The sequence below is a fragment of the Carettochelys insculpta genome, chromosome 14 (genome assembly GCF_033958435.1).
Source record: "Carettochelys insculpta isolate YL-2023 chromosome 14, ASM3395843v1, whole genome shotgun sequence".
In the NCBI taxonomy this organism is placed as follows: Eukaryota; Metazoa; Chordata; order Testudines; family Carettochelyidae; genus Carettochelys; species Carettochelys insculpta.
The window spans coordinates 18,844,050-18,868,647 of NC_134150.1; the positions used below are offsets into that span (position 1 = coordinate 18,844,050).

Consider the following 24,598-nt stretch of genomic DNA (forward strand, 5'->3'; position numbering starts at 1 on the left):
GTCTGAATTCTACTCATACCCACTCATGGCATCAGCTAAGAAGATATGCATAATGCAATGGAAATCTGGGTTCCTTAAAGAGCAAGAGTCACTTCTCTGTGAATGCACTGCTGTCCTTCAATGACAAGCCTTGAGCAGTTCTAATTTGACCTTCAAATCTGTACCTCAAAATATTATCAGAACATTGTGATTTTATGATGCATTATTTTATCGGATGTTAACACAGAAGCTACTATAAAGTAGATAAAATGAATAAATCTTTTGAGAAGAAAACAGCAACTTTGATAGTAATGCTCTCTCCTCCTCTACCTCAGTGAAAGGGATACTTGATTAAACAGGCAGAAAAAAAGACAGCAAGCACCTGGGAAGAACCACTATAGGAGAGGGAGAGCACAAGGATGGAAATTCAGTGCAACACTAATAGTGATAGTCAGCCTTCAAAGCAATGATGGGCAACGTATGTTAGTGAGGAAGCCGGGTAAGTGGCCCTCCTTCATCTCAATGGGACACAAGATTGTCATAACCAAGACAGTCGCCTGTGATAGGGAGTTTTTCTAATTGCGCTTGAGTACCTAGAATAGTCATGGCATATCAAATGACCCATGGCAGCATTCTGATTTGATGCAGAGGGAGCATATGGCTATCACAATGCGAGCAATCAACATGCACCTCACTTAATGTGCCTTTATCCTAAGTGACTGTGACTGCTAGAATACTGGTAGGCCAAAAAAAAAACAAAACCACTATGTGGATGAAAACCAGCAGAATCTGGTTGGCAACCCCGTGCATGGGCAATCGTAAACAAAATATCTCATGGACCACACACACCACCTCAATGGGCTGCAGGTTGCCTACCACTTCTTCAAAGACTTGCATATCTACTTTAGTTCTGAGCTTACACAAACTTCTCAAGGCCTTCCTTTCCCCTGCTCTCATCCCACCCAAATCATTCTCCCTCTGCCGGAATGATTCTATGTATTTTTAAAAGTTGTGATATTCTAAGCATGCCATCTTGGACTGGAAAATAATAAAACTAATTTTCATTATAAAAATAAGAAGAAATATTCAAAAAAGTTTGTTTTCTTCTCATATTCTAGTTTTTATAGTAATATATTACCAAAATCACCAGTCATCGATATCTAAATATTTTAAATAGGTTGCTTATATTTTCCTTTACCTACCTGAAAAGAAGTGATATGGAAATTTACCATATCACTTTCCAGAAGTGTTGGTAATGTTATGATTACTCAAGACCCATTAAAAAGTCCAATCACCCAAAATTGGTGAACTTCTGAAAATGGCACTGTGAATAATGTGATTTTCATCTGTAGCTCAATGGCCTGAATCCAACCTACAGTGGTAATTTTTGCTTCTTAGGAATTCTGTTACATCTTTTGTAAAATGTGTCAAGCCCTTACCCATTTCCAAGTAAATAAGTATTTATTACAGATATTGTCATAATCAGCACACATATTGGCAATGTCACAAGGAACTGTTGAAGACTGAACAAGCACAGAGAAATGTGATATCACTGACCACAGAAATCTGATGTTACTGTATCATGGTTCTGGTATACTGACTGGTTTCAAAATCTGACACTTTCACTTGGGTGGGTCAGCTACACTGCTCTTAATCTGGTATGTTCCTCCAGTCCTAATTTGTTCTCTCTCTTTACTGGGTGCACTGTGGTTTTTTTCCCCCTCAATACCTGTATTTTTGTTTATGGGAGTTCTACATCTCTTCACTGACACTTCTAACAGCCAATTTACTCTTTACCTTTCATCAGTAAAAATAGAAAGAGCCACATTTTCCGGTGGAGCAGAGCAGTAGACAACTTCTAAAGCAAGGATGGACAGAGCATAAATTTCCTTTTCATTTCTCCCAATCAGGGATGGATAACCTCTGCTATGCTCTTAAGTCTCTGGCTCAACTGAGAATCAAGGGGAGGAGTTGCCCTAACGTTTACATTTTGTTTTTTTAGCTGTTTCTATAAATCACTAATTTAACTTCACAAACTATGCCCTAACCAAATGATTTCGTTACACTGCCGAACACTACTAAGTATGGATTTATGAACAAAGATTTGAAAAGTTAAAGGTGAAATGTAACCTTGTGAGTTTCTGGACTGTGCAGGAAACAGGAAATGGAAATCAGAGTTCACCTAAATAGTTTAGGTGTGTCTTTGAGGGATCTGAGAGTAAACAAGCACACCTCAAAGACATCTCACCCAGGAACTGCTGGGACAAAACTGTGTTTCTTTCTGACAATTACACCGTGTGTGTACCTTGGAGATGGGGAATGTCCTATTTTTCTCATTTTTACTTCTCCAGCTTTTCCTGGGCTGTGGAATGCCCTCTGGAAGCCTGCCTCATCTGCTCCTGCTGCCACTATACAGAGAGGAGTTATGATGGGTCAGGTGATCATTTCACATCTGTGGGAGGTGTGTATGCAAATTGCTGCTGCTTACTCTCACTGCAGCAAAAAGTGAATTCAAGCTTTGTTACCATGTTTAGGGAGTCTGAGCTCCTGGGCTTGGAAGGGATTTCTCTTGTGTGGCAAAATTGGCAAAGCTGCTATCTGGATTATCCCACCTCCCATCTGCCAGCCTAAAGATCCAGTTTGGTGGTTTAAATTGCACTTACCACACCTTCGGTGGGTTTCTCTGAGATTGTTAAGGTTACAGAATCCCTCTATGGTCTTTCGGGTTAATGATATGCCTGGGCAGGCTCTGAGGACGCCATTGTGTAGTACCCACCACGCGTTATGCACTGTTTGTCTTTCCTCATCACATCTCTCCTACTTTCTTTGTTTGAGTAAAAGAAAGGGTTGTGATTTTGGTGCCGAGCTGTGGTCACTGTGACCAACTGAAATCTGCACTAGAACAGACTTATCCAGGTAGTTAGGGACACAGTTCCACAATGGTTAATAAAGTTGTATTTCTACACTTCTAATTATGCTATGGTGTATGTGTCATTGCATATATGCCTGCATTAATGTGTTTAATGTAATAGTGATTGTGTGTGACTTCTGTGAAAGGGTATGTGTGTGTTAGCCATTCACTTTGACTACAAAACTGGAAACACTTGTTCATATTAAATGATGTAGGAACTGAAAAGAAAATATTAAATATGTAAAAAAAAAAATAAAAATGGCCTTAATACTCTGCATGCCCCTGATGCAAAAATGCCTGTAGTATGGATCCTGGCAGCGGGAGAAGGAAGCGGCTCTGCACCCCAGCTGCAGGAATGGCTGCACAGTGATGGCTTCTTCTGAAGCTTTTCCATGCCACTCCCATAGTGGTGGGCGCAGTACCTTGGAGTAGCGGGAGGTGCAGGGTAAGTATGTCATCCCCATCCTCCTCACACCCAGATCCAACAGCTTCCTCTCCCAGCCCAGAAAATTCTGAAATCTGGCATACCCTGTTCCTAGGGTTGCCAGATTAAAGAAGTTCAAGTGTACCAACTACTGCTTAGCATGAATAATTAACACACTATTGCATTTATAGTCACACAAACCAAATAAATCCATTTCTTCAAGGAAACTTGCACAAAGCACATATTTAAGAGATAGACACCAGTATAGAGATAAACAGTGGAGTAATTTTGAGCTTCTGGCTATAATCCCTTCATTTAATATCAACACAGCATTTGCCTTAGCTTTGAAGCAGAGCAATGAGCACCATGTGATCTTGTGCCTGGGTTTCTAAAAGGACAAAACTGTAACTAAACATAATGAAGCTGCCCTTGCATTACAGCAATTCCAGAAGGTGCCATCTATAATGATCATACCCTCTCATTTACTATTTTTCATTATGGAGTCTTTTTTTGTAGAAAAAATATTCATTTGTTTTACAGAAAGACAAAATATAGTACCTTATTTTCAACAGGTATGGAATTTGTAACACTTTTCAGGTGAAGTGTAGGAAGCATTTATCATTTCATTATAAATTTAAAGAAGCTTTTACTATGAAACTAATTTATACCCTCACATTATTCTTGAACAAGTCAATATAATTTGTACAGGGTCTTGAAAAATATAATGGCAGTTTGAGTATCAGGAAATTAACTTGTGGTCAAAAAAAAGCAAACAGATCTGCTCGCTACATCAGCTAACACCAAAAACTTCTGCAGGATCAAGAAATGGACACCAACTGTGAAATGAAAACACTCTACAATACAGTAATATACAATGAGTTAGATATGTACAAACAATTTGAATACTGATGCATAGAACAGGAGAACGAGGGCTATACAACATGTACACACATATCTTTAATGCTGAACAGAATCACTTATAGTCATGCTGAAGCCACAAACTAAACAACTCTGAAATTAATCTTTTTGTTTGATATTTTATAAAAGCAAAAACCATATTAAAGCATTGCTCTATGCTATTTTCCATTTAGCTTACATTTGTATTTAAACTGATAGTGACTTAAAGCACTTTAGACTACATGAGGTCAAAATCATTTCTACACAAAGTTACTTACATATAAATGCACAATTGTTAGACTTCCTAGAATTGCTACCAGAAATTACTTCAATATCAAATAATCATCATTAGACTTAAAACATGGAACTCAGTAAATGTGCATCAGCATCATCACAAATACATATTTTGGATCCATTTGGATCCATAGCAGCAGCACCTTTCTTGCAAATATTATTTCTATTAATAAAAACTGATTTTCAAAGCTCTAATAAAGAGATACATGGCTCTTTACTTCATGATTTTCAACCTGCAGCCTATGAACCACTGGTTATCCAAAAAGGAGGATACAAGAATCATGTGGAGAGGTCCAGAACAGATAAAACAGAGATATCAAATGGACTGTAACTGTTAGCAGGGGTTGAAAAAAAACTACATACTTATTTGAGCAAATAATTTTTTTCCAGAAAGCTAAATCACCTTCAGCAAGCTTTATAAACTTTTAAAAAAAGTTTTAGGATCTTTCAGTAGGACAGACAAACTGCAAATGTGCCCCTAGCTTAAATCTATGATTCATTCCTAAGGCTCCAAAGCCTTTAGTGCTCAAAGCTTCCCGACAGTTGCAACAGAAAAAAAACATGACCAGAATTTTGTTTGTATTTACTGATATTTTTTCAAATCTCTCTGGGCACAAGTGAAACCTGCAAAAAATCAGGCCAGTTTCATTCTGCTACAAATAGGACAAGAAGAAGAAAATGTACAAGAAGAGACAGTGAATACAACATGGAAAAGAGTTAAAAAAAAATAAGAGGAAAGACACCAATGACAACTCAGGAAATGATTCTATGATTAATTATGGGATAAGGAAAGTAACAACAGGAAGGGAGAGATGATAAAACAAAAGCAAGGGGATGCAGTAAGTAGAGATAGTCCAATAGCATGTGGCAAATTATTAATTTCATTTATTTTACCAACATTCATCCTCTACAGAGCTGGTTAAATATTACCCACACACACACACAAAACAGTACAGAGCTCCTTTAATCATTTAATTTCCAGCCACACGCACACAAAACAGTATAGAGCTCCTTTAATCACTTAATTTGCAGCTACAAAGCTTGTGAAATATTACACACACACTCTCTCTCAACAATATATAGCTCCTTTAGTCACTTAATTTGCAGCAAACCTGGCTTGGTGGGTAGAAGGGTGGCGGTGGTACAAGTATTGTCTCACTATGACTAGCAGATTAATTGCTTCACAAGGAGGAATCATACATTTTTCAGCTCTGGTCAGAAAGATGATGCATGATCACAAACAGGCTGATAAGTGGCAAGTTGTAAGGAAATATGTCTATAAGACCAATCCTCTATGAATATGTTGACTTTGTGCATAAGCATTATCTTTATTAAATCACAGTCAAAAACTGAAAAGTGTTGGAAAAACAAGGATTTCATTCTTATGAATAATCCCACTTCTTTTCTTTATTGCCAAACTGCATTCTCTTGTGGAATCCTTAACTTTGTATTCCAGGTGATTTACCAACAACGATAACTTCCTCAATCTCACTGAAAATGAATGATTAGTTTAATCATTATGAAATTCTAAGTGGTAACCTAACCTTCTCAGCAGATTAGAGGTTAGGCCAGCCACTGGCACATTAAACCTTAACGCTGGCATTTCACGGCTTGAGCAATTAATTGCACAACCTTCACATTTTACTAAAGGTGCTCTTGGTATAGAATATAACTTTAATGTATTAGAGGAGAGTATGATATTTCATAGTACTGGCAGGGGAGTGAAAGCAAAGGTTAGTGACTGAAGAATAGAAAGTGTGGTGGGGGAAGAAGAAAGATTGAAACTTTAGAAGCCAATCTTCTTTCATACATGAAGTAACACAGGAAAACACACAGGTGCACTGCAGTTGTATAGAGTCCCATCATACCATTTCCTCCATAAAACCTATCAAGCTTAGTGTTGACGCCAGTTAGTTTTTTTGCTCCATTACTCCCCTTGGAAGACGACTGTTCCAGAATTTAATTCCACATATTTAATAAAGTAGGTGTAGTGATTTTTATTTTTTTAGATCTCTCTCTCTCTCTCTCTCTCTCACACACACACACACACACACTCTAAATAAATATGTAGAACCCATTCAAAACTTAAATCTGGATATGTGTATTGGTTTAAGAAAAATGGTGACAAGAAACACAGGTTTTATTAGTAGCAGTCAGATGTATGATAAATATGATGCGAATCTAGTTTTATCCAGTTCCACTTACCCAAAAGTTTTGCAATGATGTACAGTGCCTGTCCCCACAAGAAAAGCTTTCCATCACGTCCACTGTTACTAGGAAATCGTTTCTGACTACCAGGACTTTTCTTTTCTAATTCAACAAAGTCAGCCGGCACATAATAATATTTGGGCAAAACAGGATATCCTGTGGAATTTTAAAATAAATACATTAAGTACATAAATTGAACTATTTACATTACTAAACTGAAGTGAGTTAAAAGTGGATAAAATATACACTGATAATGATCTGTTTGAGCTGAAAGGTTGCCAGCATTGTTATTCTTCCAAGTTACAATCAGTGAAGACTGAGGGTGGAATTAAACAGTGTTTTATTTATGCCCAGACGTTTTTATATGATTTCTCTACGGAACAATGTACTGTCTTAATAGTTTATTGAGGGCATTTATTTATAGATAGCAGAAAAATGCATGCTGTCTAGAAGTGAGCTAAATATGCACAGGAAATCGAAACTACTTGAAAATAAAGCTGCTTTTTTGTCTTTCTTTACAAAGTCAAAATCAGACCCATGTTTGCAGAGGAAAAATCATTTAGGTAAGTAAGCACTAGTATCATAATAAATCATGTAGGCTGAATCTAGACTACTGTGACTCTTCAAAAGAAGATCCCCTGGGCACTCTTTCAAAAGGATGAGCCAGGAAACGCCACAGAATGGGTGGGGTGGGGTGGCCAGAAAGCCGTTCTGGGACCGCTGACCATGCACCCCCTTAAAGGGATCATTTCAAATACTGCCCCCGTACATGCGGCTGAGGTCTGCCGAGCTGTTCACAGTGAAGCTGAGACTGTGCCCAGTTCTAACCCTCACCTCTGACATCCACAGACCCACCATCCTGCTTCAGGCATTTCTCCACCTTCCACAGTAAGGGGAACCCTTGGAGACCAAGCTCAGGGATGTGAGGGGCTGGGGCAGGGGGGCAGAGAAGCCCCACCCTGGGGAACCATGGCCTCATAGGGGGAGGGGACAGAGGGCCCGGGGGGGTGACGTAGGGGCACACCTGTTCACACACATGAACACGTTTGCTCTCTGTTCCCTGCAGGTCATGACAGCCATCAACCAGGTGATTTTCCTTCTTTCTTGGCTATTAGCGCTGTGAGCATGTCTACCCATTACATATAGTCCCTGCAGGGAGTTTGTGGCCCTGTCTCAACACTTCTTATTTTTCTCCTGCGCTGCCTGGCACCAGCCACTGCCCCACCACACCACATGGCAACAAGGCTGTGGTGGGGGTCGTGCTTGCATAAGATGTCAAGAAACTTCTTCTCAGCAGTTTACATTTGTGTGCGAATCCCCTTCCCTCCCCCACAGGTACCACGCAATCTGGGTCTTTCCTGCACTCTGCCATATCAACTGGGTAGCCTCCAACCCAATAAAAAAAAACCGTGCCTGCTGTTTGGTGCTGACTATGCTGCCAGGCAGCACCCTGTCATAGATTGTGTGTGTTTTGGGCTCCAAGGGCGGGAAAGATATTCGGGGGCTTGCCTCCGCCATGGGGAAATCTCCACCAGTGGTAAAAATACTGGGGGGTCTGCTGCTGCTGTGGGGAAGTCTCCCCCATGGCTAAGATTTTGGGGGCTTCTCTTCTGGCAGCTAAGATACTCGGGGAGGACTACCTTAACTGGCCCCCCACTGAACCCCCCCCACACATACTGGGGCTTGCTGCTGCCATGGGGAAGTCTCCCCCATGGCTAAGATATTTGGGAGCTTGCTGCTGCCATGGAGAAGTCTCTCCCAGTGGCTAAGATACTCAGAAAGGACCACCTCAACTGGCCCCTCACTGAACCTCCCTACACCCTTAGTGTGGCTTGCTGTTGATGCAGGGAAAGTCTCCTCTGGCTCAGGGAGTTCCAGTTCAACTGGCCCCCCACTGAACTCTCGCTACACCCATACTGGGGCTTGCTGCCGCCGGGGGGAAGCGGGGGAAGTCTCCCCTGGTGGCTAAGATGCACGGGGCTTGCCTCCGCCTGGGGGAAGTCACCCCCAGCAGCTGAGATATTCACGGAGGACCACCTCAACTGGCCCCCCACTGAACCCCTGCCACACCCATACCAGGGCTTGTTGCTGTCAGGGGGAAGTCTCATGAGCTGTGGGGGGCTGATTCCCCATGAAGGGACCATGTCAACTGGGCCCTCAGCGCTTGCCCCCCCAAATCCCTGGAAATAAGAGCTGCCTCCCCCACCCCAGTCATTGAGATTTGGTGCATCCACCATCACATCATCATCATACCTACAGTGACATTGTTTCTGTGCTGTTCTGTTTTGTTCCAAAACTACCTAACAGAAGTTCTTCCAGGAACATCTTTTATAGAACATACATTACTTAAATTGTTCTCCTATTATTTTCTCTCTTATATAAGCATTTTGCCAGTGGGCCTAATATGACAGTCTTGTCTCCTTTTCAGCTACTTCAACATTTTGCCACCTCAACTGGCCCCCAACTGAAGCCCCCCATGCCCATAGTGGGGCTTGCTGCCACCAAGGAGAAGTCTCCCTCGGTAACTAAGGGGCTTGCTGTCCATTGCAGACACCTTCTGGGTTTCATATTTCCATTATAAAAATCTTTTTGCTAATATCTGCTGTCAGAAACCCTGAGGTGGGCGGGGGTGTCTAGTTGAGATTCGTGCTTGTGTTAGTAATTTTTGTTGCCATTTTGTGATTCCTTCCCAATTCCAATACATCTCTCAGATAGGACAACCACATCTTCACACAGTATTCAAAATATAGTTGTACCATGGATTTATACAAAGGCAATATGATATTTTCTGTCTTGTTATCTATCCCTTTCTTAAGGAGTCCCAACCTTTGATTTGCTTTTTTGACTGCCACTACAAATTGAGAAGATGTTTTCAAAGAACCATCCACAGTGACTCCAGGATCTCATTCCGGAAAGGTAACTACTAATTTAGAACCTATAGCTTGATATGAATGCTGGGTTATGTTTTCCTGTGTGCATTACTTTGCATTTATCAACAATGACTTTCATCTGCCATTTAGTTGCCCAGTCAACCCAGTTTTGAAAGATCCTTCTATAGTTTTTTGAAGTTTGCCTGGGACTTAACTATCTTCAGTAGTTTTGTACCATCTGCAAATTTTGCCTCCTCATGAATGGTGACAACAAAGGTTACCAGTTCAGCACTGTAAGATTCTCCCTCAGGATTGTGTTGCTGAATGTATGAATTAGTGATCTGGAAAGGAAGGTAACCAATGAGGTGACAACATTTGCATTGTGGTCTAATGAGATAACAATTATTAAATTTCTGTGAGCAACTGACTCAGTTTAATTAAAATGATAAGATGCAGGAATGACAAACAAATGAGATGATTATTGCATATTATTATTTCTACAGACAAAAATGAACATCTGAATATTATGAACAATTTTATTATTCTACAAAACTCAAAATTTCAAGTCTTGAAAGGTCAACATTTTAAACTTGATCCCTATTCAGACATTTTTGTAATTTTCATCTAATCTGTGGTCTTCTATTATGGACAGCCACCTACTTGGTACATTTGTGCACTTCCTAGTGTACAGTTCCACTATACTAAAATACAAGTGATTTAAAATACACCACATTCATATTAATTCTAAAATACTGCTATTTTCAAAGCAGTCTTGGTCCAAACTACAACCTGTGTCATAGCCAACTACTGAACTATTCCTAAACCCTTGTGCTGTTGAAGCTGAGAACCAGTGAATGATTAAAGGCTCCACTTATAGTCATATCAAAGTGAAATATTCTGATACTGGGAATATCAGTAAGTAAAGCTTCCAAATGTAGTCATGTAATCTTAAGAAATGAAATAATTTTAAAAATAGTGTTTAAGTAAACACCTCATTTAAACCATTGTCATTTCTATTACCACACACTGAACACTTTTTCTGATTAGAGGTGTTTTTATAGAAAAAATGAATTAGGTTTTATATTAATAATTTGTACAAAGAACTCCTCTCATAACATATCATCTCCATGTTGCTCTGATCTTCTGCTGCTAAAATATTTGCAATAAAATTTATAAAACGTAACTACACTTTTTAAAACTACAGGTAACTGAAAGGAATCTTGTAGCCTGGAAACTATTATCGCACTATACCTTCCATGGACTGTTGAAGCAAAGGATCCAGAAGCTCTTGATACTCCTTTACTTGTTCAGAGTTTCCTCTAAAAACTCCTGCAAATAACCAATTAAAATTTCAATTAAAAGACTTTTTGATCATCAGATTCACATCTATACTAACACCTCTGATGCGTGGACCCTAATGAGTTTTCTAGAAAATTGATGCAATAAAGGCAAGTGACAAAGCAAGTGTCCCTATAATGCTCTGTTAACGTCTCCATCCTGACTTGGAGGGAGCACTTTAAGGCCTCTTCTATGAAGGAAAGTTTTTTTCCGTACAACTAAATTTGTGAATTTCATTCAACAGAGAGCCTGAAAGTATGAGACAGCCTGAAGCATGGACCTGGTGTAAAGACTGGGGCCTGAACTAAAGTAAGCAGAAGTTATATTGTGAGCAACAGGCAAGCCCTGTCAAAAGCAGTTTACCTGCAAGTTAGTGTCCAACACCAGTACTGCTTGCACTGATAAAACACATGGTGCACGTAAATGCATTCCACCAGGACAGTGCAAGGACAACCCAACCTAGCACACAATAAAATAGTTTGACAAAAGAGATGAACAGTGATATTTTGTCTGAAACATCAGGAGCTAAAGCAACAACAGATGGTGAATAGGAGTATTTTGTCTGAAATGTCAGAAGGAAAGTACAAGGGGATGTAACAAAGGTGTCATTAATGCATAACATATGTAAGGTGTGTATCATAGACTGCTTGTCTCAGTCTACAAATGTTGGGATTCCTCAACTTAAACTCTTTGTCTGGCCTACCAGGCAGTGTCACAATCCTGGCACTGACTGAGCCATTGTTAGTGGTTATATATGTGTAGTGGTTCACCAGAGTCTGCTGACAACCATAACTGTACCTCCTTCAACAATAAACATGGCTTGGGTACCTACATACCTTATCTCAGAACTGAGCAAACTTGTTACATTGGGCCCCCCTTTTTGGCTCTGCAATTAGATGCCCCCCTGCTCCAACCTCACATGACAGGCAGGGGGAGCTAGGTATGCAGCTAACAGATTATCATTGCTGATAAAGCAAAAGACCTGTCAGAACACCACACTGGTGACTCTGAAAAACTACATTGGTGACCCAGACTTCTGACTACCACATAACCTACACAAACAGGCACCCATTTCAGTATAAGTGCCATTTTTTTCAATTTAGTTTACAGATTAATTTTTGTGGATCTCTGGTCCCACTAAGACTTTTCCCTGAGTCTTCCCAGAGCAGATCTCAGTGTCTGTATTGCTCTGTGGTGGCCTGTAACCCCAACTCTGTGCCTTTGCTGGGTAACCAGAGGTTGCGGCTCAGCAGGACAGGGTGGTGAGGCACCCCAGAGGGCAGGTAGGCAGGCTCAGTGGTATGATCCAACCATCAGGTGACAGTCCCAAGAGGCTCTCTATGACCAAACTCATCACGGAATCAACTAACCTTGACCTGGAAGGGGAAAAATTGTGTCCTGAAAGGGCTTGGGCACGGTTTACCAAGTAGAAAAGGCAGTGGGAATTTAGGATGTGCTAAACTTCTTTACTATATAACAGTGCTAGTCTGGAGCTCTAAAGGTGATTCTCTTCTGACTGACATTAAGAGGCAATTTTGTAACTGCCATCACATCTTATATATTCTCCTCCATTCTGCCACCAGTTTCTCCTCATACCCTCCCCCACTGTGAGGGATTTCTGTGGTTTCGAAAAATCACAGTGAAACAGCAGAAAACAGCCATATCAGTTCCCAATAATGGAACTGGTTTGCCTTGCCCAACCATTTTCTCCGCTATGTTTTTTCTATGAAAGTTTAAAATTACTAAATGACCTTCTCCTGACAAAGGCCACTCAAGGAAAAGTACCCTGGTATTGAATGTAGAAGAACTGTATGTGTGTGTGTGACACTGGGACTGTGTCTACATGGCCAAGCTATCTTGAAATAACAGTAATTTTTTCAAAATAATTTGGCAGCGTCTAAATGATGCACTTGCCATTTCGAAATAAATTCAAAATAGCGGGTGTGGTATTTTGATTCCAGTTCATCTCATGCCACAGGGAATAACACTTATTTCAAAACCACTATTTCAAAACAGGAGCTGTTAAGACACGGAATAGTGGAATTTTGAAATAAGCCATAATGGGCTCCAATGGCACTAGTTTGAAATAGTGCTATAGACCCAGAAAAGCTATTTTGAAATAGTTGGGTGCTATTTCAAAATGCATTTTGTGCATGGTTGTGTGATTTATTTAAGATAAATAAATTGTGTTATTTATTTAAGATATTTTGAAATAGCCATTTTTGAATATCTTATTTCAGTATAGTGCTGCCATGTAGACATAGCCTAAAACCCCTGAAAAAGTAGTACACTAAAAAAAATACAAACTGGAAAAAAAAATCATAAGATGCTTGGAAAAATGTAAACAAATACATTTTCATTAGACACATTAAATTTTGAATTCATATGTTCCTAAACTCAAAAATTTCTTGTCATAAGGTATTTTAAGCATATCAATGTGCAATAAAGTGGCCAATCCAGTTAAACCAGGGCTTTGTAAAGAACACAATCTTCACAAGGGAATGTTGATAGGAAGTTCTTGGAGCACACTATTTAGAAAGGTTTTTTTTCCTTTTCACGCCATTTTAACACACCAAAAGGCAAGACACCATTTTAGAAAATATATTTCCATGTAATTTGCCGTATTCCCACATACACAGAATACCTAAGAAATAAATGCAACATAAAACAAACCTGCAAATCTTGACAGGTAAAGGTTTGTGCAAGGAAAAAGGATGTTTTAAAAACATGTTGAAACTATGCAAAAGTGACCTTGTCAACATACTTTTGAGCACTATACTGACATGACAAAGAAATGGAATATCTTCACAGCATTTATTTGCAAATTATTTCTATTGCTAGACTGTGAGGAAAAAACCCTCACAAGTTGCAGGTGAAAATACAGGTTCTATTTATACCAAACAGCATCTGGGAAAGGGTAAATAAATGAGTGTGACACATGGGAAATTAACGAGTGAGTTCCTGTTAATATTAATAGAAAATGTCAAACTAATTCCAGAATATATCATTTTCAGAATCTCACTGTAACCAATAAGGCTCGGGTTCCCCAGAAACGAGGCTGCACCCAGAAGGCGAGTGCTATATTTGGTTTACTGAAAGCACGTGACACCTGCGACGGGAGCCCCGGAAACGCCGCAGTCACCAGTAGGGGAAAACCTGATGAGTAGGAGCTTCGCTCGGGGAGAGACTCTGTAACAGGCCTCCTAGCACTAACTGATAAAGCTTAACTCATTAACATAAGATTGCCTAAAATTGCCTATGCATTCCTATCACTATCTCTTGTGGCCTACTGCCAGCGTAGCCTTGAAGTTTTGGCAAGTGTGCTTTGTTCTGCAGGTGTTGGCATGGCAGGGTTAGTTGTTTTGCACCTTTTCACCTGACACAGCCTGGTCTGTTTAGGATTCCTCTGAGGGTTCACAGAGGGGTTGGACTGCACTCTCGACTGTTACAATGTCTTCTCGCACCCTACACTCACTCTCTCCTCCCAGTTTCAAAAATGAGAAAGTTGTCACTTCACAGACAACAGAAAATCTGACATGTATATAAGCAAAATAGTGGAAAAACTGTGTCATCTCAAGGTAAAAAACAACAAAATAATTTAAAGCCAAAATTAACTATTGTAGAGCTGTATAATGTGTATTTGTTGGAAAATGTGTCACTTATTTTAGAAGGGCACAGAGGAATTTAATTGCTGTGATTTTTTAAAATTATCAGCAAATTATTGCAAAAATCTCTTACCTTTGAATGTATTTCACTTTTCCATGCAAACCTCTGCTTAAATCGTTTTCTCTGCACATAAGGTGGGGTAGGGATGTGTGGTGACAAACTGCTTCAACAGAGTCAGTATCGTGGGGTAATTCATTCCACCTTCAGCAATTTCACTTCTTTCCAACATTATTAGCCTCACTGTACATATTTCCAATTTTGTATTAACTTTAGGGGTGGGGATTTGGAGACTCCAATTTTTTTTTCCTCGCACTAATGTGAAACTTATAATTTCTTTCTTGGTTGATAGTTATTCTGGCCAATAGTTTATTGCACAATGGCTTCTATCACTGTATCAGGATATAAAGTCTCCAAGGGGTGGCCCTGTTAATCTGTAGCTTCACAAACAACAAGCAATCCTTTGGCACCTGAGAGACTAACAAATTTATTCACTTCATCACATGGAAATGGAGTAGGAAAAGAGAATCCAGGGTTTATATAGCAGGGAGGGGCAAGGAAGAAAGTTACCTGTCACTAGCAGTTATAACCTAGCATGGAAAAAGAACCCTTACTTTCTCAGATCTTGGGTGACAGACCAGTCCTTGCCTCCAAACAGCTGCCCAAACTCAAGAACATACTTATCAGCAACCACACATAACACATCAGGAACACCAAGCCAGAAACCTATTTCTGCAACAAACTGTGTTGCGAACTCTGTCCCTGTATCTACGTAAATGACACCCTCACCTAACCACATCAGCCATGCCATCAGGGGCTCAAACACCTGCACATGCACTAATGTGATATATGCCATCATGTGCCAGCAATCATGTGCCCCTCTGCTACATTTATTGGCCAAAGCGGATCGTCTCTGCACCAACGGATAAAGGGGCATACATGTGGCATCAGGCATGGTCTCTCTCTCTCTCTCTCTCTCTCTCTCTCTCTCTCTCTCACACACACACACACACACACACACACACACACACACACACACACACACACACACACACACACACACCCCCCTCCCTCTAAGCGATCATGTGAACGTCCCTGGACATTCCATACTGCATTTAAAAGTAGCCATTCTTCTACAAAAGCCTTTTACCACAAGATTCCAGAAGGGGACATCTGAATTGGAATTTATTTGCCAATTTAACACTTTTATCCTTGGCCTTAAAAGAGATCTTAACTGGCTTATGCAGTACGATGGCAATTTCCCCACCACTGATATTCGCAAGAATGAGACACATTCAGCTTATTTACTTCATTAACTCATCCTACAAGAGACAGGTAACTTTCTCCCCTCCGCTCTATATAAACCCTGGATTGTTTTTTCACTCCACTGCCACCTCATAAAGAGGGTTTTAGTCTCTAAGGTGACAAAGGATTGCTTATTAATTGTATCATGGTATAGTGTAATAAGTTTTGATTAAAAAATGTGATATACTTGTTTACTTCACATATTTTAGCTCATTGCCTCTTCAGATCATTGATTTTCTTCATTCGTTTATTTTTCCACCACAGTACAAAGTACTATATACTTTCCTCAACTGGACGAAGACTGCTCTGACCTGCCATGGACCTTCTCTTTTCATTATTAACCCACATGTGGTTTCATCACTACATTAGTTTAGTATTACAGACCAAAAAACACTTTGGAAACAGCAAATAGAGAACTTATTTTTAGAGTGAAACTATGATGAGAACACCAATCATCCTAATTGCTTTTTACAGCAGAGGCTTTTAAAGCCTAAGCTGGATGACAAAAGTATCAGAAAAAAGAAAGCAGCAGATTTTACTACTCTGAAAGCACACATGCACAGAGACAGCTAAATTCAAAAGCGTTTTATTCAATAAAATGAAGATATCAGAAAAGAAAAGCTAGAACTGTTAACTATGAAATTTGTAGTTTTCCCCACTCAGTTTACAGAAGTGAGAGAGAAAACAGTCCCTTACTCATTCCCACCCATAGTTAACAGAACAGTAAACCTTTTCCATTTTTCTTAAGCTCCACGTGAGGAGAACCCAGAGCCTTTGCTGCAGCATACCTGGCACACTTCCTTGTGACATTTGCATATGTCTGTTTCTAAAGGAAATATTCCTTTGTGCATTGGCATCCTTGCCACTCCTCACAATCTCGTCTACCTACCCAAAATAACAATCTTATTCCCTGAACAGATAATAAAGGGTATTTATTGGAAACAAGACATTTTATGATAAGTCCAGAATGACAGCAAAGAATAGGAGCTATGTATGAACTGAACTCTTTCATTTGGAAGTTCTGTAAAGGGAAGGTTATAAAACATTATTTAATCTATGTCCTTTAACCAAAACTGAACTCAAATATTTTAGACGATTCTGATCTATTCTACTGAAATCTCCTTTACTCAACACTTTTTCCAAAACTTCACTGGCTACCTCCATGAGAGCTTCCATTTCCTTTCATTCATTTCCTTCACACCTTCAACAACTCCAATAACCTCTCTGCCTTGTCTACTAAAAATTTACAGATATCTGGTTAAAAAAAAGAACAGTTAGTGTTAGCAGTCCCCTGCCACCAAGACATCTCTGGGTTTCCTGCATCTTCTCTGTTGCATTCTGTTTGATTTACCACAGTACACCCATCCTTTTAAAGATATGCTGAAAAATCCAGCTTGACTCTACACTGTTCTTCAGCAGCTACAAAAAAAAAAAAAAGGCAGTCAATTAGCACTTTAAAGACTAACAAAATATTTTATTTGGTGAGCTTTTGTGGGACAGACCCACTTCTTCAGACCATAGCCATACCAGAACAGACTCAATATTTGAGTCTGTTCTGGTATGGCTGTGGTCTGAAGAAGTGGGTCTGTCCCATGAGAGCTCACCGAATAAATTATTTTGTTAGTCTTCAAAGTGCTACTTGACTGCTTTTTTGTTTTGATAGTATATAGACTAGCACGGCTCCCTCTCTGTTGCTATTCAGCAGCTACAGTTTCACTTCTGTCACACAGTGCATCTCTGGTGCACAGAGAGAAAATGTGAAGTAATGCTAACACACAAAGCCAGGAGCTGCAGTTAATCAAAAGTGACTGTGGATTCCATGATAACGTATGGAGGGGAGAAATGATGGATGACAGGAGTAAGGAAGAAGGTTAATGGGAAGCATCTTCAGACTCATGGATTAACGGAGATTGCTGGAAAGGGAAAGACTAAGCAGCTCCCACAGGATTAATTAAAAACTGAAGAAATACCTGAAATTTTATAATTGCATACTGTGTCTCTGAAGCATGCATCCTCATTAAGTGATTGTTATTTCTATCTTTGACTTTATTCAAAGAAATAGTTCACCCTCAATATCTGAAATAATTCACTGTATTTGATTCATGAGGCAGACTACCAATGAGACATTTGTATGACAGTTTACTCTTGCAGAAAAAGAAAATAATTTCACTTGTGTATTTTAAGAACCAGCCTCTGATATTAGGACATACTTACCATCAATCATCATGAAAATGAAAAACAGTGGAAATTCACACTCAATCCCATCAAATAGCTAAAAAGAACAAAAAATACTTCAACATTTTGATTTAAAAATGCATTCAAATATACTTTTAACTCCGAGAATAAAAATGAACACACACTTAATCTTTTTAATACACTAGCTCTTCATTTTAAAATCTTATTTCATGGAGTAGTAGTAGTAGGCATCCTTCAGTCTGCATAGACTATGGATTGCGCCCTTTAAAGTTTCAATTGAGGACTTCATTTACAGCGTCTATTGTGACTATGAAGACCCACACGAGAGTGACAGTCCTTGCTGCATCTCTTGCAGATGTAGTGGGTGTCTGGCAAGTCCTTATTGTGCTTTCTGTGCGCTTGCTTCTCCTCTGCTAGCTGTCTGATCTTCATCTCGCCCTTCTGAAGGCCCTTGTGCTTTTGACATGTTAAAGCATATTTTTCAAGTAATAAAATTATACAGACTAAGTTACATTCTTAGAATATTATATTGTAATTTTTTTATTTACTAAGACACATTTGAAAGTATTTGAAGGAAAAATGGAAACTTAATTCAGAAAATCTTACTGATATATTAATACTCAAAAACCACACAGTGAAACTGTTTTCAATATACTCAGACTGTAGCCAACTGTGAAATTAAATTAAATGATAAATAACTTACCTATTTGGTGAGTGAAACCAACTGTTCGTTGAATTCAGAGAACACTTATCATTGAATAAATCAATCAATGGTTAAACAGCGGACTTAGCATTTTCTCAGACTAGTACGTGCAATGATACAACATTTTCAATCTAATGAACTGCACAATTCTGCCCAATACAGTAACTCAGAAGTTTTTGAATCTTTCCTTTTCCTCCTAAAGAATAGTTCGTAAACTTGCTCAATCATGAAAGCTCACATTTTCACTGCCACCATGTGAGAAGAATATGATCTAGAGTAAGGGTCTGCAACCTGTGGCTCTTTAAGGACTTCTTTGTGACTTCCAATGCTATAATTGCAAAATAAAAAAAAAATCCCACCTGATTGTTTTTGATAAATGACGAATGTCTAAAAGCCCAACAATGAACAACTCGTATCTACATAGCAAACAATATGTGAGCTCAAAACCTTGCTTAGCTCCTGCTTTAATGTGTGCAGTGCATTGTGGGATATGATAGTGTATCTGTCTTGATCGTGTTGCTCATGAAGTCTTAATTGTGAACAGGAAGCTTGCAGCACTACTGCTGTGAAGGGTAATGCATTTTAAGAAAGAAAACTGAAATTAAAAGTGAAGTAAAATTGGTGTAATTAAAATAGACTCGAGAGTGAAAGTAAAGAAGAGGAAGTTACTCACATTGTGCAGTAATTACAGTTCTTGGACATGTGTATCTCAATGGGTGCTCCACTCTGGGTGTCGGTGTGTCTTTGTGCCAACGCTCAAAGATTCTTCCATAGACATAGTTTCCTGCACTGCCCATGTGCAGTAGAACCTCCTTGTGCTATCTGGTATGTGTGCAGTGTGGGTTCCTCTGTTCCTTCTCTACCTGACAATTAGTGCAGGATGCTCCAAAGCAGAGGAAGGATGGAGGGAAGTGGAGCACCCACAGGGACACACATCTTGAAGAACCATTGTTACTGCACAAGGTGAGTAACTACTTCTTCGAGTAGGGTCCCCGTGGGTGCTCCACTCTGGGTGACTAGCAAGCTGTAGTTGCAGAATGGAGGTGTGTTTGGAGCTCAGTTACTAGTACAGTAGACAACACAGCTTGGCCCAGGTGGATAGAAGAAGCAATGGTAAACGAGACAGTGTATTGCCGAGCAGATGTTACTTGAAGACGACGTAGCCTCTTTGCAAGTGTCCATGAGGGGTATGTTCTTGAGAAAAGCAGTAGTGGAGAACACTGTGGAGCATTTGTTCCATGAATGACCACTTGCCCTATACCATGGGGGACCTAGATGTGACCCCCCCAACCCAGCAGGGTGGGATCTGTGGTGAAAGTGATGGACAGTGGTGGTTGGTGAAAGGACACACCAGAGAGAACATTGCTCAGGCACATCCACCATTGAAGAGACACAAGAACAGTTGGTGCGATGGCCACTGCCTTGGAGAGTGGATCCCTGGCCAGGGCATAGCAAGAGGCCAGCTATGACTGAAGCCAGGGTATATGGAGCCTGGTCTGCCTGACTACCCGGGTGGTAGTGGCCATACGTCCCACTAGCATGAGGCAGGCATGCACTGTAGTAGTTGGTGATAGACACACTACTTGAATGAGTTGGCACATAGTGTGAAACCACCAGAGGAGTAGAGTGGCCATGGTGGTAACAGTGTTCATGTGCACTCCTATGAACTCCAGGGACTGGGCAGGTTGAAGCGTAGACTTCTCACAGCTGATATGGAAACCCAAACTGAGTAGGAGCCACAAGGTGGTATCTACTATGTGCTGGACTTCATGAAACGACAGGGCCTTTAGGAGGCAGTCATCTAGGTAGCAGAAGATAATGACCCATTGATGCTGAAGATGGGCAGCCACCACCGCCAGAGCTTTGGAAAACACTACTGGTGCCATGGAAAGAAAGAACGGGAGGACCCCATACTGATAATTACAGTTTCCCACAGCGAAGTGGAACAAGTGTCTGTGAACTCAATGGATGGTGATGTGGAAATATGCATCCTGTAGACCGAGAGCTGACAGCCAATCATTCTTGTTCAGGGCTGGAATAATGGGAGTGAGAGTCACCATCCTGAAACTTGTGTAGAGGATATATTTGTCGAGCCTCCTGAGATCTAAGATTGGTTACCATCCCCCACTTTTATTCTGAATGAGGAAAGAAGTGGAGTGGAATCTCTTGCCCTGGAATTCTGTGGGAACCAGTTTGAGATCCCGCCCCCAAAGCTGAGGAGATGCTGGACCTCCTCGCCCAGCATATGTTCATGAGAAGGGTCCCTGAAGAGAAATGAGCTAAGGAGGTGGGTAGGGGGTGCAGAAATGAAGTGGATGGAGTATCCTTGTGTCACCATTTCTAGAACTCACTTGTCTGTGGTGATGGCTCTCCACTGAGGAAGGAAGGGGTGGAGGCAATGATGAAATGGTTTAATTGCATGATGCCTAGTTGAGAATGACTCTCAATCATGCCACCAAAATTGTTGTTTAGGTGGCTGAGGGTGAGGCATCGAGGACTGCTGGCTCTGATGCTGCCTGCCCAATTGTCTGTGCTGAGGTGGGGCTTGAAATGGTACTGCTGCTGGGGTTGTTGAAACTACTTCCGAGGCCTTTGGTACAGCAAGTAGCAGGCCTGTCTGATTGGGGGCGTATACATGCCGAGTGCACAAGTTAGACTAGGAGTCCTTCATAGAATGCAGGACCTCATCGATCTTCTCAGCAAAAAGGTGCTGGATATTGAACAGAGGTCCTCAATCTTTTGCTGTAGCTCCTTTGGCGCCCCCAAGGGTTCGAGCCAGGATGTATGATGCATGACCACTGAAACTAACTTGAGCCGCCGTATCCGTGACGTCCATTGCAGAGTAGTTTAGGTAATGCTTTCAGCCTATGATAGCCCATTTTTACTGGCTTTGTCATGGGGGGAGCAGGGTTTGAACAAAATGACCTAGTTTTGTTGTGGACTACATCCACGACAACGGAGTTGAGATGCAGGTGCATGAATACAAATTCGGCATCCTTAGAAGCCACAAAGTACTTCGTGTCCTCCCATTTGCTAGTAGGCGCAAGGGACACTGGGATTTGCCAGAGCACTGTGGCCAGGTCCATTTTAGCCTTGTCCATAGGTAGTGCCACCCTGCAGGAGGAAGGAGGTTGCTGGTGCGGCAGAGCCAATATTGCTTAACAGGCACCTCCTGCATGTCATTGTCCTGTGCCTTTGCCACCCAGTGGAAGAGGTCTAAGAAGGAGCGGGCAACTGGGTGAGCACGTCGTCCAGTGAAGAGGAAGAAGGATGCGGGGGGGGTTTCTTTTCACCTTCAGAAAGAAAGCCTTTGGTACCAGGGTCCAAGTGTGGCTGGTATGGTGCCAAGATGGACAGTTGCAGCACTGGTGGGCGAGGTTCTGATGCCCTAGACAGTGCTGACTGGGTGTGCAAATGTGCAGATGGAGCCAGAGGCCAGGAATGGAATGGGGATGGGTTGAACATAGCAGCAGCAGATCTTAAAGAAGCTGGGGGATTGGGGAGCAGTGCTTAGAGTCCAGACCCTTAAATTTAAATGCTGGCTCTCTAGCGGGTGGCTTGTCAGGGGTTGCTGGTTGTAGGGAATTTTGTAGAGAAAAGTTTTGAGCAATTGGGTTGATCCCTGTGGGCTCTTGCTGTGAGGCTGGAGCAGTGAACACATGCTTACGTCTGGTGACCCTTGTTCAGAAACTTAATACAGGACACATGGCTGTCAGAAACTGGCGTGACATCCTTGCTGGATTCACACTGCTTGAAGCCTGGGGAGCCTGGCATAGTGGTGATGCAGCAGCTAAAACTAACGCTAACAAACAACTTTTTTTGTTTGTTTTAGAACAGTAAAGAACTAGGGAAAAGAACTTGGACTGGGTAAATGGCTAAACTAACGGTAAACTAACTAACTTGTTCTGTAGAGAGACACGAAGCTCCATCTGCAGCTGAGAACGGTAAAGAAGGAACTGAGAAGCCAGTGCCGCCTGCGCTCCAGATAGCATGAGGAAGTGGTACTGTGCATGCATGGCGTGGAAAACTATGGCAATGGAAGAATCTCTGAATGCTGGCGCAAGGACACACTGACAACCAGAGAGGAGCACCCACAGGACACGACTGAGAAAGAAAATAATAGTACAAACACACACATGTAAAGTGTGAGAAACCAGAATATATAAAAAGTTTGTAAGCATCCTACAGTACACATATAGCTCATTACAAATCATTTGTTCTTAAAATATGGGTTACTAAAAGTATGGTTTCATGTTATTTATTAAGGACTGTCTCATAGTCACATGCCTTGCAACTGTTGAATTATTGAGGTGTGTGGTTTTTTTTTTAACAGAATTTGAAAAAAAAAAAAGTCTCTTCTTCCTACTTTGGTTGCTGACCCCTGGATCTAGAGCAACTAATATAATGCTCTTGCTCTACATCAAATAAGCCATAGAAGTTTAAGGAAAGCCAGCATTAGAACAAAAAGGCCAAGGGTTATTCAAAGTTAAGGGGATGAGTGTCAGTACAAGTATATCACCTTATTGTTTTGCTTCTGTTTTACAAAGACAGAATGACAGACTTAGTTTAAAACTGTCTTTGTCAGTTAAAAGAACAGATGCATTTAAGCATTATATTTCTAGAGAGATGATACAACAGTTTTAAGTACAGCACAACTAGGTTGCATAGTATATAAAAATGAGATAATACTGTCACCCTTTAAACTGCATACCTATGTATGGATGAATGTGCATGCATGCACACTCATACTCCACCCCCTAACTAGGGAAAAGGTAGCCAGGAGAAAACAATGATATTTTAAAAAAAAATTGGCTTGGTAACATGGACTCTTTAGACTCTCACTGGAAGCTTGATTTTGTGTCTTATTGGACAGGCCTGATTCTCCAATACATAGGTACATCACTGGAAAAAATAAAAACACATAATAAAACTATTAACTCGCTGACAGGTGGCAGTTGCCTAGAAGAATCCATCACAGACAGAGAGCAACAAGCAGGACAAATGTAGCTGTGTCAATAAGAACAGGTCTCCTTTTGGAAAACAGTTGGGTCCATAATCACCAAATTAACATTTAATAGTTTAGTTAAAACAAACACCAGAATCAGATTATGTACGACCAGCGTCAATATCGAAGATGCTCTTAGAAAGCTGACTAAAATGTTTTAAAAGAGAAAACTACATAGGAAGAACTGAGAAATATATCCATAGTGGAGTGAACGCATCTTTTTAAACACACTTAAATGGTAGAATGGCTACAGCTCTTCCTGATGATACAAGTTCTACTACCTGGAGGAATTAACAGTGAACAGAAGTAGAAATTCGTATTAACCAAAACCCATTACAAGCAGCAGCAAAAACATACCAAATTAGGTTCTGTATATTAATAGTTAAAATTCCATATCTCCATAATGTCAAAGAGCGGTATGTCTCCTTCAGCATGTTGGATTTTCCAGTAATGTATTCCATTACCTTTATTTCTGCTGGTTTATAATAACGCCGATTTTTGTCCTCCAGTGATGTTCTATAACCATCTCTCAAAAATCGTTTGAACCCATATTTTCCTTTTAGTTTTCTAACAATTTTATCAAGTGTTTGGCTGTACAAAGCATCATCATCCACAGCGAATGCAGGATAACTAATGCAGGGTAGAAGTGCTGCATCGGTGTTCTAGAGAAAAAATAATTAATTTCTCTTAATCTCTTATAAAATCTCTTAATCTCTCTGATGAAGTGGGTCTTGGCCCACAACAGCTTATGCTCCAAAATATCTGTTAGTCTATGAGGTGCCACAGATGGTCTTGTTGATTTTGA

General features: G+C 40.5%; 1 protein-coding gene across 4 annotated transcripts in view; it reads right to left on the reverse strand.

The window, feature by feature from the left end:
- Positions 1–24,598, reverse strand: part of PHKB (phosphorylase kinase regulatory subunit beta) — a 212,412-nt gene that overhangs the window by 84,536 nt on the left and 103,278 nt on the right. For all 4 annotated transcript variants that reach the window (XM_075009104.1, XM_075009103.1, XM_075009105.1 and 1 more), the window contains 4 exons: positions 24,258–24,455; positions 18,104–18,161; positions 10,835–10,912; positions 6,711–6,869 (listed from right to left, as the gene is read on the reverse strand). In XM_075009104.1, coding sequence (XP_074865205.1) covers positions 6,711–6,869; positions 10,835–10,912; positions 18,104–18,161; positions 24,258–24,455 — 493 coding nt within the window. The remainder of the gene's footprint in view (positions 1–6,710; positions 6,870–10,834; positions 10,913–18,103; positions 18,162–24,257; positions 24,456–24,598) is intronic.